Raw genomic sequence first — 14986 nt, 5'->3', positions numbered from 1 at the left:
AGTGGACTGTATATGAGTGGACTGTATAGGCTTGTACCGTATGTGAGTGTGCTGTATAGGTTTATACTGTATATAAGTGTACTGTATATGAGTGTACTATATATGAGTGTACTGTATATGAGTGTACTGTATATGAGTGTACTATATATGAGTGTACTATATATGAGTGTACTGTATATGAGTGTACTGTATAGGCTTGTACTGTATATGAGTGTACTGTATATGCGTATACTGTATAGGCTTGTACCGTATATGAGTGTACTGTATATGAGTGTACTGTATAGGCTTGTACTGTATATGAGTGTACTGTATATGAGTGTACCGTATATGAGTGTACTGTATAGGCTTGTACCGTATATGAGTGTACTCTATATGAGTGTACTGTATAGGCTTGTACCGTATATGAGTGTACTGTATAGGCTTGTACCGTAAATGAGTGTACTTTATAGGCTTGTACGGTATATGAGTGTACTGTATATGAGTGTACTGTATAGGCTTGTACTGTATATGAGTGTACTCTATATCAGTGTACTGTATAGGCTTGTACTGTATATGAGTGTACTGTATATGCGTATACTTTATAGGCTTGTACTGTATATGAGTGTACTGTATAGGCTTGTACCGTATATGAGTGTACTGTATAGGCTTGTACCGTATATGAGTATACTGCACCCATCCCAGGCTCTTCTGTTTACAGATAAATATCCGAGAGGTTGAGAGGAGACTACAAGACCTGGACGGGAGGACACAACATATCCCCCTGCTGGAAGACAAGCTGGTGAGGGCTCACAGGGACCCTGTATATCAGACATCTACTTCTGGGGGACATATTACTATATTCTATGTAATTGCTTCTATATGACCCTGGTGAATGTGACAGGTGGGGGACAACCACTAATGGCCACCAACATGTCACCCATCTTTGCACTCCATGTATGGTCTATTGGGTATATGGTGTATAGGTTATATATGGGGTACATGGTGTATATAGGATATATATGGGGTACATGGTGTATATAGGGTATATATGTGATACATGGTGTATATAGGGTATATATGGGGTACATGTGTATATAGGGTATATATGTGATACATGGTATATATAGGGTACATCATGGTGTATATGGGTTTATAGATGTGATACATGGTCTATATAAGGTCTATATGCGATACATGATGTATATAGGGTATAGATATGGTACATGGTGTACTGTATATAGGGTGTAGATGTGGTATGTAATCTATATTGGATACATATGGTCTATATATGATAGAAGTTATACATGGTCTATATGGGGTAGAGATCTGGTACATGGTCTATATGGGGTAGAGATGTGGTACATGGTGTATAGATGTCATACATGGTGTATATGGGGTATATATGGGGTACATGGTGTATATAAGGTATTAATGTGGTACATGGTGTATGTAGGGTATATATGGGGTACATGGTGTGTATATAGGGTATATATGTGATACATGGTGTATATAGGGTATATATGGGGGTACATGTGTATATAGGGTATATATGTGATACATGGTGTATATAGGGTATATATGTGATACATGGTGTATATAGGGTATATATGGGGTACATGTGTATATAGGGTATATATGTGATACATGGTATATATGGGGTACATCATGGTGTATATGGGGTATAGATGTGATACATGGTCTATATAAGGTCTATATGCGATACATGATGTATATAGGGTATAGACGTGGTACATGGTGTACTGTATATAGGGTGTAGATGTGGTATGTAGTCTATATTGGATACATGGTCTATATATGATAGAAGTTATACATGGTGAATATGGGGTAGAGATGTGGTACATGGTCTATATGGGGTAGAGATGTGGTACATGGTGTATAGATGTCATACATGGTGTATATGGGGTATAGATGTGGTACATGGTGTATATAAGGTATTAATGTGGTACACGGTGTATGTAGGGTATAGATGTCATTAATGGTCTGTATAGGGTATAGATGTGTTACATGGTGTATATAGGGTATATATGGGATACATGGTCTGTATAGGGTATATATGTGTTACATGGTGTATATGGGGTACTGAGGTGGTATATGGTCTATAAGTCCATGTATGTGTTTAATGTATTTCCTTATTTTTACAGGAGACGCTACAGAAAAGGTTTTCTTCTTATCCCGAGCAGTCTGACCTGGCGACCTGGCCGTCTCTACACGACACACTGACTGACAAGGTGGAAGCATATTTTATATGTTGTATATGACACTTGAAATCCTCAGGATTTTACCAATCTGACTTGTATTTCCCATGGAATTCTGCAGCATCTCTTCCCGTACATAGTGCACATGGCTGATACATGGGGGTTGTCTTGTCAGTGAGCGTTAGAGCCCTTTTACATGGACCAATTATTCTTAGTGACTGTTTCATCCAGCCGAATGATCCTTAGTGCTGCCGTAAAATTCATTGCTATCTGTGTAAACAAGAGATTTGTGGTCAATTGCAGTGTATGTTAGAGTGTACCTGTCACGACTGCCATTGTGACAGCTAGAGTTTAGAGACCGCACAAACGATACTGAGATCATTCCGGCGGTCCATTTGCGCTATTGATCATTCCTTATAAAGTTACTGCAAGCGAGCATTCACTTCTGACAGCTGAGACCCGTGGAGTGGAGCTGTCACATGTCTACTGGGCGGGCCCCCTTAATGCGTGGGTCCTGTAGCAGTTGCGTGGTCTGCCTTCATGGTAGCTACGCCGCTGGTCTTCACCGCACTCACATTCAGTCCTCCCCTCCACTATATTCATGACTGGATGGCGGCAAAGCTGCCCGCAATGTGACCCGGGATGCGCTGTTATCATAAGGCAAAGACTCTCACATTGAGTGATGTCATCACCGCACCACGGAGTCATGTCACCGAGTCATAATGAAGGTCCCAGCCTTGTTGTTTTATGGGGAGGGAGATTGGTGATAGATTTGTAAGAGATCACTTTCAATGTAATTAAAGGGATTGTCTAAGCGGTAATGTACGTCAATTCACTTCAATAGGCAACAAACAATGCAGGATAATCATTGCTGTTCTCCTGCTGCTCACAGCTGAATGATGAAGGGAAGGCTTCTATTATAACCCCCACCCCTCCCCCGAGGCTTCTATTATCATCACCCCTTTTTTGCTTCTTAGTGGAGGAGTCTTCATGTGAAAAGTGGTTTCCATGTTATTTCATGCCTCAGTTTATACAACATATAGAGATTTACAGTATAATTAGGATTCCTTCCATTCCTGCATTATGTAATTTCTATAGATATATATATACATATCTGTATCCTTATCAGAGCGCAGACTGGGCTCTCAGCAATGAAACCAAGCAGCGTAACGTGAAGAGGATCCTGAATGGTCTGGGGGCATTGCCCGTAAAACACGAAGGTCTGGAGCGTCGTGTCCAGGATATTGAACAGGAGCTGAAGCGGCTGGACCTCGAGATGGGTGAGTGACTACTGTGCAGAATACATGCAGGGCCGTATTTACCACTAGGCACCCATGGTCCGGTGCCTAGGGCAGCACCTTGCAGGGGGGCAGCAACAGGGAGCAGGGGGACAGAAAAAAATATTTTCTTTATTTTTTTTATTTTTTTAGTTTCCCTCCTCCTGTTCAGACTTGCCAGTAAGAATATAACTACTATAATACTGCTCCTATATACAAGAATATAACTACTATAATACTGCCTCCTATATACAAGAATATAACTACTATAATACTGCCCCTATATACAAGAATATAACTACTATAATACTGCTCCTATATACAAGAATATAACTACTATAATACTGCTCCTATATACAAGAATATAACTACTATAATACTGCTCCTATATACAAGAATATAACTACTATAATACTGCCCCTATATACAGGAATATAACTACTATAATACTGCTCCTATATACAAGAATATAACTACTATAATACTGCTCCTATATACAGGAATATAACTACTATAATACTGCTCCTATATACAAGAATATAACTACTATAATACTGCCTCCCATATACAGGAATATAACTACTATAATACTGCTCCTATACACAAGAATATAACTACTATAATACTGCCCCCTATATACAAGAATATAACTACTATAATACTGCCCCCTATATACAGGAATATAACTACTACTATAATTCTGTGCTCACATGTCTGGACCCTATGTCTTCCCCATTCTGTGAGAGCAGCAATGGTAAGTGTAATACCATATCCATACTTGTGTCGTTTGGGGGCAGCCTTCCCCGCCGGTGGTGCTGGCTGGGTTTTGGTGGGGCTTTTTGGGTGTGGTCCTGTGACATTGGGGTTGCAGGGCCGTTCCATGGCCTCCCTTCCCTGCATGTGCACGCTTTGCGGGGTTGGCGGTCGCTGACCGACACGGTGTTGAGTTAGCTTGGGGACCCGTGTGGACCAGAGGACCTGCGCGGTGGTACACGGGGCAATATGGCTTGATCAATTCATATACAGACACTCTGGTGTTGATTTTTAATATAGGCCTAGCGGCATTAGTATCAGCCATAGATGGGATGTGCAGCGGTTCCATTCTCTCCAGTTCGTGTATAACTACTATAATACTGCTCCTATATACAGGAATATAACTACTATAATACTGCTCCTATATACAGGAATATAACTACTATAATACTGCCCCTATATACAGGAATATAACTACTATAATACTGCTCCTATATACAAGAATATAACTACTATAATACTGCTCCTATATACAGGAATATAACTACTATAATACCGCCCTCTATGTCTGCAGGTAAGATGGGAATTCCTGAAGATTTGATCCAGCAGTTGAGGGACCTGAGGAAGGATGTGGAGAGTCTGTTCTCTGAGAATAGAAAGGTCGGTGCAGGGAGACCCTGTTGGTGAATTCCTCCATATCTGGAAGCTTCTGGACCTTCTGCTTTACACTTTCCCTTTCAGGACAAGGTGGACCTGAGCGCCCTGAAGAGCGGCCTCCATGATCTGAATATGGCTCTACAGCGACTCGACACAAAAACAGACAAACTGGCAGCAGATCTGGCTGAGACCGCGGTGAGGCGGTGTTATTTATCGTTGTGTGATGGGGAGCAGGAAGCAATAACTGTGTATCTAAGCCTATCATGTGTGTTACTGTGAGCCTACTCATGTATCTAAGCCTATTATGTGTGAAACACCTAGCCTATCTGGGTATCTAAGCCTATTATTTGTGAGTCTGTGAGCCTAGTCATGTATCTAAGCCTATTGTGTGTGATACACCCAGCTGAGCTGTGTATCTAAGCCTATCAATCTTCTCGCAGACCTTTCAGAGTCAGATTGACGAGCTGGAGAGGAAGAAGCTGAATCAGGAGGAGTTCATGTTGGAGTTGAATTTGGTAAGTAGCAATGAGAGCAAAGATGGCCGACTATGGTCACTACCAGACAGCTACTTCCTGTCCCAGAAACAGGAAGTAAATCATAGATGATCACGTGATTGGTCTTGAGGGTTTGAGTGGACATGTCCAGCAGCAGACAAGACGTCTTCCTTTTGCAGAAAGCTGACAAGCGGGCGCTGGAAACCAAGGTGGGGCACGCTCAGCTGGAGGCCGCCATGGCCGAGGTCAACGCCGTCCTGGAGGATCTGATCAAGAAGCTGGCGGCACAGGAGTCTGAGTGGCAGAACATGCTGGCCAAGCTGCTGGCAGGACTGGAGGCCAAGGTAACCAACCCTACAGGGCAGCATGGAAACCTTTCAATCAACTTTATTGCTATTGTCCAGAAAGCCAGTAAGCATCAGGACGGGCCTGTATGAGGACTCCACCACCTCCCACACACAGTCGGCTCTGTCATTAACCTCTATTGTCTGGAGGCCTTTGTTCCCACATCCCGTTGAGCAATCGACATTACTAGGAAGCGGGTCAGTGTTGTGTTTTCCTGTGGGTGACATGGAATCCATCACTGATAGGCACCATGGATAGAGCACAACAAAACACTGTGACAGCAATCCAGGTGACATCATCAGCACCTCATGAATGAGATCAGCACACTCCTCACCTGAAATGCTCTGTGCTGCTGGGAACACAGATCTTTGTCTTTATTCCTCTCTTTGTCTTAAAGGGGTAGTTCACACAAAAAAAAATATATATATATATATATTTGAAGTCAACTGGTGCCAGAGATTTGTAATTTACCTCTATTAAAAAAACTTAAGTCTTCCAGTACTTATCAGCTGCTGTATGTCCTGAAGCAAGTGGTGTATTATTTTCATTCTGGAGAGCAGGAGAGGTTTTCTATGAGGATTTGCTGCTGCTCTGGACAGTTACTGACATGGACGGAGGTGTCAGACTGGAGGCAATGCACCATTTCCTGCAGGACATACAGCAGCTGATAAGTACTAGAAGACTGGAAGTAAATTACAAATCTCTGTCACTGGTTTAAAAGAAAAAAAATGGTGAGCTACCCCTTTAAGCCATATGCAGTCCTGTTATCACTCTTATGGCACAACCTTCCATAATTCTTCCCTGAAATATATGCTGTCCTGAAATCCTCTGTGCTGCTGGCACAGTTTACTTCACAGAGTCTCTCTGTTTGTGACCTTCCACCTTACATCATGGTACCAACTCATCATATACATAGACATGTGAGATAGGCACACTACACTGCTGTCCTGAAACCCTCTGTGCTGCTGTGGGAGCCGTGTCGTGCTGGGATGACTGCTCTGTTTTGTAACTTCCAGCTCAGCCGCTCAGACTTAGACTCCATTCACAAAGACCTGGAAGAACTCTGGAGGTTCCTGAAGAAACATCTGCACTCCAGCCAAAGCTTTGATCCGGACGGGGCGGCGGGCTCCAGGAAGTGAGTGCTAGCCTGTGCGGCCATCATGGTATAGTAGTGACCACCCCCATTCATGTAGGTGATTACATATTACATTCACCTTTCTCAGTGTCCTCTGCTATGGGAAGGGGGGACCTGTAGCTCCAGGTACCATGAATACAATTCCGGAGGTACAGTAGACACTGACACCTGCACAGGGAGAACACTGGGTGATGACCCCCATACGACTGGCTGTCACCTGGTGGATGATGAAGATAAAACATTAAGATGTCTCACAGGGGGGGGGGGGAAGGGTGGCCCAGGGGCGTCTATCAACCACAATCTCATGTGTCTTGTCTTATCAATGTCCACAGGAAACTGTTCGAGAGAGTCAAGTGTATATCGTGTGACCGTCCTGTAACCATGGCGACCGGCCCGTGAGTACACAAACACCCGTGCCAATGCTAATGCTCTGACCCTGACACCTCATCTAATAAGTATCTACAGGCGAGAAAATAAGTATTGGATAATCCGACGATTTAGCGAGTTTTCCCACCTACACAGTATGGAGGGGGGGTGGGGGGAATATTTCTGGTCGGTAACTTCACCTGTGAGAGACAGAATCTCTAGAACATTCCAGATAATCACGTTGTAGGATTTATATATAATTATAAAACAAAATTTATAATACATTTTATTACATGAAATAAGGATTTGACCAACCAGCAGGAATTCTGCCTCTCGCAGAACTGTTAGCATCTCTATAAGAAACTCCTCCCACTCTGCCCTCATTACCTGGATTACCTGCACCTGTTTCATCTCATCACCTGTGTAATAATCACCTGTCCACACACTCATCACACTCCAACCTCTCCAGCATGAAGAAGACCAAAGAGCTATCTAAGGACACCAAGGAGAATATTGTAGACTTGCACAAGGCTGGGATGGGCTATAGGACAATAGGCAAGCAGTTTGGTGAGAAGACAACCATTGGCACAATTATTAGAAAGTGGAAGCAACACAAGATGACTGTCAATCTTCCCCGGTCTCCACTCACAGTCCTGACCATGAAGCATAGCGGGGAACCATCATACTTTGGGGGCTTTTCTGTAAAGGGGATAGGGCGACTTGAAGATAGGATGGATGGGGACATAAATCACCAGATACAACAACCTCCCTCCCTCAGTAAGAGCAGATGAGAGGTGGCTGGGTCTTTTAGCTGACAATTACCCAAAACACACAGCCGGGACAACTAAGGAGGAAACACACAGCCGGGACAACTAAGGAGGAAACCCACAGCCGGGACAACTAAGGAGGAAACACACAGCCAGGACAACTAAGGAGGAAACCCACAGGACAACTAAGGAGGAAACACACAGCCGGACAACTAAGGAGGAGACACAGAGCCGGGACAACTAAGGAGGAAACACAGAGCCGGGACAACTAAGGAGGAAACACACAGGACAACTAAGGAGGAAACACACAGCCGGACAACTAAGGAGGAAACACACAGGACAACTAAGGAGGAAACACACAGCCGGGACAACTACGGAGGAAACACACAGCCGGGACAACTAAGGAGGAAACACACAGCCGGGACAACTAAGGAGAAGACACACAGCCGGGACAACTAAGAAGGAAACCCACAGGACAACTAAGGAGGAAACACACAGCCGGGACAACTAAGGAGGAAACACACAGCCGGGACAACTAAGGAGGAAACACACAGCCGGGACAACTAAGAAGGAAACCCACAGCCGGTACAACTAAGGAGAAGACCCACAGGACAACTAAGCAGGAAACCCACAGCTGGGACATCTAAGGAGGAAACACACAGCCGGGACAACTAAGGAGGAAACACAGCCGGGACAACTAAGGAGGAAACACATAGCCGGGAAAACTAAGGAGGAGACACACAGCCGGGACAACTAAGGAGGAAACACACAGCCGGGACAACTAAGGAGGAAACACACAGCCGGGACAACTAAGGAGGAAACACACAGCCGGGACAACTAAGGAGGAAACCCGAAGCCGGGACAACTAAGCAGGAAACCCGAAGCCGGGACAACTAAGAAGGAAACCCACAGCCGGGACAACTAAGGAGGAAACACACAGCCGGGACAACTAAAGAAGAAATCCACATCCGGGACAACTAAAGAGGAGACACACAGCCGGGACAACTAAGGAGGAAACACACAGCCGGGACAACTAAGGAGGAAACACACGGCCAGGACAGCTAAGGAGGAGACACACAGCCGGGACAACTACGGAGGAAACACACAGCCGGGACAACTAAGGAGGAAACACAAATCCGGGACAACTAAGGAGGAAACCCCGAGCCGGGACAACTAAGGAGGAAACACACAGCCGGGACAACTAAGGAGGAGACACACAGCCGGGACAACTAAGGAGGAAACACACAGCTGGGACAACTAAGGAGGAAACACACAGCCAGGACAACTAAGGAGGAGACACATATCCGGGACAACTAAGGAGGAAACACACAGCCGGGACAACTAAGGAGGAAACACACAGCCGGGACAACTGAGGAGGAAACACACAGCCGGGACAACTGAGGAGGAAACACACAGCCGGGACAACTAAGGAGGAAACACACAGCCGGGACAACTAAGGAGGAAACACACAGCCGGGACAACTAAGGAGGAAACACACAGCCGGGACAACTAAGGAGAAGACACACAGCCGGGACAACTAAGAAGGAAACCCACAGGACAACTAAGGAGGAAACACACAGCCGGGACAACTAAGGAGGAAACCCACAGCCGGGACAACTAAGGAGGAAACCCACAGCCGGGAAAACTAAGCAGGAAACCCACAGCTGGGACATCTAAGGAGGAAACACACAGCCGGGACAACTAAGGAGGAAACACAGCCGGGACAACTAAGGAGGAAACACACAGCCGGGAAAACTAAGGAGGAGACACACAGCCGGGACAACTAAGGAGGAAACACACAGCCGGGACAACTAAGGAGGAAACACACAGCCGGGACAACTAAGGAGGAAACACACAGCCGGGACAACTAAGGAGGAAACCCGAAGCCGGGACAACTAAGCAGGAAACCCGAAGCCGGGACAACTAAGAAGGAAACCCACAGCCGGGACAACTAAGGAGGAAACACACAGCCGGGACAACTAAAGAAGAAATCCACATCCGGGACAACTAAAGAGGAGACACACAGCCGGGACAACTACGGAGGAAACACACAGCCGGGACAACTAAGGAGGAAACACAAATCCTGGGACAACTAAGGAGGAAACCCCGAGCCGGGACAACTAAGGAGGAAACACACAGCCGGGACAACTAAGGAGGAAACACAAATCCGGGACAACTAAGGAGGAAACCCCGAGCCGGGACAACTAAGGAGGAAACACACAGCCGGGACAACTAAGGAGGAGACACACAGCCGGGACAACTAAGGAGGAAACACACAGCTGGGACAACTAAGGAGGAAACACACAGGACAACTAAGGAGGAAACACACAGCCGGGACAACTAAGGAGGAGACACACAGCCGGGACAACTAAGGAGGAAACACACAGGACAACTAAGGAGGAAACACACAGCCGGGACAACTAAGGAGGAAACACACAGCCGGGACAACTAAGGAGGAAACACACAGGACAACTAAGGAGGAAACACACAGCCGGGACAAGTAAGGAGGAAACAAACAGCCGGGACAACTAAGGAGGAAAAACACAGCCGGGACAACTAAGGAGGAGACACACAGCCGGGACAACTAAGGAGGAGACACACAGCCGGGACAACTAAGGAGGAGACACACAGCCGGGACAACTAAGGAGGAAACCCACAGCGGGGACAACTAAGGAGGAAACACACAGCTAGGACAACTAAGGAGGCTCCAAAAGAACATTTCAGGGTCCTGGAGCGGCCGCCAGTCTCCACACCTGCACCCAATGGAAAATCTTTGGAGGAGCTGAGACTCAATGTTGCCCAGTGACAGCCCCGAAACCTGAAAGCTGTGGAGAAGATGTGTATGGAGGAGGGGGACACAATCCCTGCTGCAGCGTCTGCAAACCTGGTCAGGACCTCCAGGAAACGTCCGACCTCTGTAACTGCAAATAAAGGTTCCTGCACTCAAACTTCTCTTCTTTTAATGTACAAATCCTTATTTCATGGAATAAAATGGTAAATAATTATTTATTAATCCTACAATGTGATTATCCGGAATGTTCTATAGATTCTGTCTCCCACAGGTGATGTTACTGACCAGAAATACTACCCCCCCCCCCTCCGATCTGTGTAGGGTGGAAAATCGGCAGCAGCGTATGATATACTTATTTCCCCTCTGTATGTATCTACCCTCACGATTATGTCTTGTCTGCAGCCATCTTGTTACAGTGCGTTCTCTAATGCCCCGGAATCACACCAGCAGCGGAGATTACAGCAAGAATGTGGGGTACGTGTGTAGTGGGGTGCGGTGGGAGGGGGCATATAGGTGGTGATGTCAGCTCTCCTGTATAGATGTGATTATACTGAGTGATGTTATTAGGGTGGAACGGTGACACATTTACATTTAAGTTGTCAGAGCTTTTATGAAAAACTGTTGTCGGCCATGATCCAGAAACCCAGATCTGACTATTCCTATAGCTATAGCCATTCCCAGTGCAGTCACTAGCACAGCTATACCTCCCATAGGAGACCATCAGGGCTGCTTACATTAAAGGGGTATTCCACTCAAACATAACGTTTGATATGATGTTGCCTAACAATTCCTTCCATACTTGTTATTATCTATTCAGTCTCCTTCCCCCAGTTCTCAGCTGCTGCTTTCTGCTGAAGACACAAAAATCTGTGTGTGAGCTTTTCTCTCTCTTTCCCCCTCGTCCCTTCCAAGACAGCTGATGTAAACAAGTCCCTGGCAGGCTCTATCTGCAACATTGTAGCTTCTTTGTAATGCTGGGGGGGTTAATAACAGTGAGTTCATCAGCAACTTGACCTCAGAATAACCCTCCCATTATTACAAAGAAGCTGCAAAGTTGCAGATACAGCTTGCAGGGGACTTGTTTACATCAGCTGTCTCAGAAGGGAGAGGGGAGACCGAGAAAAGCTCACACACAGATTTTTGTGTCTTCAGCAGCAAGCAGCAGCTGAAAACTGTGGGAAGGAGACTGAATAGATAATAAGTATGGAAGGAATTGTTAGTCTCACCATGGGCAGCAACATATCAAAAGTTATGTTTGAGTGGAATACCCCTTTAACCCCTTCTCTACCCACAATCATCAGAGTCGCTTTAGACAGAAGAGAGCGACTCAATGTCTCCGCCCCTCAGTCAGAAGGTGCGATGTGGAGGATGTGACACGTCTATGGTTATATATAGGTCACCAGACATTCTCAGCATTTCTGGTCTGTCAGTGTCTGTCCTGTGTGTACAGGACCCTGCGGCCCCCTGTATAGGGTGAGATAGGCCCAGTCCGCTTATCAACCTTGTACTCTCATCTCCTCAGAGATCCCCCGCACGTGTCAGACTCAGAGTACCAGTACAATGACGCCCCAAGACCCCACACGTCCTGCTCCTTCCACAGAAAGTCATCCCGCAACCAAAACCTCACCACAGTCTTCCCGTACGGAGAGCCCGGGCAAGTGCAGTACAAGAATGTGAGTATGGAGGATGCTGGGGGGGGGCGAGTCTATGGGCCCCTATTACACAAAACCATCGTCGGGTTCTCCGATCAATGATAATCGCTAAATAATGGATTTTGACATCGAACTGAAATCTTTCATCATGATACACGTAACGATAGTCGTTGGTAGCTATCGTTATTGCGGTCGTCATGTGCTGCTTAGGACACCACTAAGCATGTGTAATCTGTGAGCGATACAATAATCGCTCCGTGTGATGGTGGGTTTATACGGAACGATTATAGTTTGAATTTTCCCGATAACGATCGCATTTGAGCGATAATCGGCTCGTGTAAACACAGCGAATGATCAAGTGATGAGCGAGAAATCATTCATTGTGATCTTTCAACAGGTCTCAAATCGTAGTTGGTCGTTCACTAAAAATTCGCAGATTGCTTCATGTAAACAGTCTTTCAAAGATTCACCCTATGTGTGAGATGGGCTTAAAGAGGACCTGTCACCCCCCGTGCCGGGGTGACAGGCTCCCGACCCCCGTTACAGCCCCCTATACTCACCTGATCCCGCCGGGTCCCGCTTCCTGATCCGGTCGGGTCACGGAGATATGAGTTCCCGAAGCCCGGCGCGCTCGCTCACAGGAGAGTCCGAAGCCCATAGAGATTGACAGAGCATCGGACTCCCCATTCATTCTATATGAGCGTCGGACTCTCCTGTGAGAGCGCGCGCCGGGCTTCGGGAACTCATATCTCCGTGACCCGACCGGATCAGGAAGCGGGACCCGGCGGAATCAGGTGAGTATAGGGGGCTGTAACGGGGGCCGGGAGCCTGTCACCCCGGCACGGGGGGTGACAGGTCTCCTTTAAGCGATTTTTCGAATTAATTTTCTGACAGTTTTTCGAACGATTTATTCATCTAAACGCTAATCGTTATAAAAACCAAATCGTTGTTTCAAAATCGTTAAACGATTGATTGGGCGAATTATCGCTTCGTGTAAACGGGCCATAGTAGAGTTTTATGCTGCGATTACACAGAGCTATAATTTGCCCAAGCAACGATTTGGTTTTCATAACGATCAGCGTTAAGACGAATAAATCGTTAGAAAAATCATTAGAAAATTTGTTAGAAAAATCGTTATCGCGATTGTTTTAAGATCGCTTAAACCCATCTCACACACAGGGTGAATCTTTGAAAGACCGTTTACACAAAGCGATTTGCGAATTTTTAGCCAACGATCAACGACGATTTGATATCATGTTGAAAGATCAAAATTAACGATTTCTCACTTGTCACTTGATCGTTTGCTGTGTTTACACGAGCCGATTATCGCTCAAATGCGATTGTTATCGCGAAAATTCAACCAATAATCTTTCCATGTAAACGCAGAATAATAAGTGTCCAGATCGAAAGGTTATAGGACCAGTAGGTTGAGAAGTTGATCACTAGATAGAAGACCAATTGGCTGATGAGATATGGGAGTGATCGGTAATTAATTTAGTATGGGTTTGATTGGTACTGAATGATTTTGGAAGGGATTGATGAGTATTGATTAATTTAGTATAGGATTGATTGGTATTGACCAATTTAGCATATGATTGATCAGTATTAATTGATTTAGTATAGGACTGATTGAACGGTATTGTTAGTTTAGTATCTGTTAAGTATTGACTGATTTAGTATAGGGTTCATCATTATTAATTTATTAGGTATAGGATTGATCAGTATTGACTAATTTAGGACGGATTGAACAGTATTGATAGTTTAGTATGGGATTGATCAGTATGACATGACTTGTTGTTTTCCTTTGCCTCATATATCACAGTCGGAGTTTGACCTGATGGGGATTGATGGTGTCATGTACAAGGGCCGGATGGACAAGAGTCACACAGCTTACATTCCCGAGAGGGACACCCAAGGTGAGTGTCAGCTCTGTGGCCCAGCTCTCATTTTACCTCCTTTACATGGTACATTGCAGATTGACCCCATTTCTTCTTCTCCGCAGTGAAGACCCCACAGCCGCCATACAGGGTAACTATGGAAAGAGCACGGTCAGCTACCCCCCACTACAGGAACTCCAGCGCCCCCACCTCACGTGAGTGACACACTAACAGTCAGCAGCCTATGCTAACAGTCACACAGGAGTGTCCGCCCTGTCTGCACTGCCTGTCACTGTGATAACAAAGAACAATAGCGCCACCTCTACTCTGTGGTAGGATTTGGTATTACGTTCCTGATACATAACCTCTCTCCTCACAGGACCTCCTAGTCACTCTGCCCGATCGCCCCGCACCGCACCACAGGCGCCATCTTCCACAGACTCAGTGCAGCCCATGTTTCACGTGCCCTCAGCCACAGAGGCCACAAACATCCTGCAGCAGCCAATGAATGGTGAGGAGCAGGCGGTGTGATGAAGGCTTCCGTCAGTGCCCGCCTCTCCTGCTGCTGCCCGACACCCCCAGGACTTTATAACAGGAGTTTTTATTTTTGCTCAGTTACTGCATACTGGATAAACCTGAAATACATCACCTGTAATATAATAAATGTACAATCCTAT

At 45.7% G+C, this 14986-nt stretch overlaps 1 protein-coding gene across 2 annotated transcripts in view; it reads left to right on the top strand.

The window, feature by feature from the left end:
• The window catches only part of C9H16orf96 (chromosome 9 C16orf96 homolog), a 22459-nt gene extending 7473 nt beyond the window's left edge, over positions 1-14986 (top strand). For both annotated transcript variants that reach the window (XM_069984355.1, XM_069984356.1), the window contains exons 4-17: positions 698-778; positions 2142-2228; positions 3325-3475; positions 4800-4885; positions 4967-5077; positions 5323-5397; positions 5556-5720; positions 6738-6856; positions 7189-7251; positions 11183-11254; positions 12303-12453; positions 14255-14348; positions 14435-14524; positions 14689-14986. In XM_069984355.1, the coding sequence (XP_069840456.1) occupies positions 698-778; positions 2142-2228; positions 3325-3475; positions 4800-4885; positions 4967-5077; positions 5323-5397; positions 5556-5720; positions 6738-6856; positions 7189-7251; positions 11183-11254; positions 12303-12453; positions 14255-14348; positions 14435-14524; positions 14689-14840 (1497 nt within the window). In that variant the 3' untranslated portion in view covers positions 14841-14986. The remainder of the gene's footprint in view (positions 1-697; positions 779-2141; positions 2229-3324; positions 3476-4799; positions 4886-4966; positions 5078-5322; positions 5398-5555; positions 5721-6737; positions 6857-7188; positions 7252-11182; positions 11255-12302; positions 12454-14254; positions 14349-14434; positions 14525-14688) is intronic.

This window comes from Dendropsophus ebraccatus, chromosome 9, assembly GCF_027789765.1.
Source record: "Dendropsophus ebraccatus isolate aDenEbr1 chromosome 9, aDenEbr1.pat, whole genome shotgun sequence".
NCBI classification, from domain to species: Eukaryota; Metazoa; Chordata; class Amphibia; order Anura; family Hylidae; genus Dendropsophus; species Dendropsophus ebraccatus.
The sequence above is the reverse complement of the archived record's forward strand: the minus strand, read 5'-3'. Positions and strand labels throughout refer to the sequence as shown.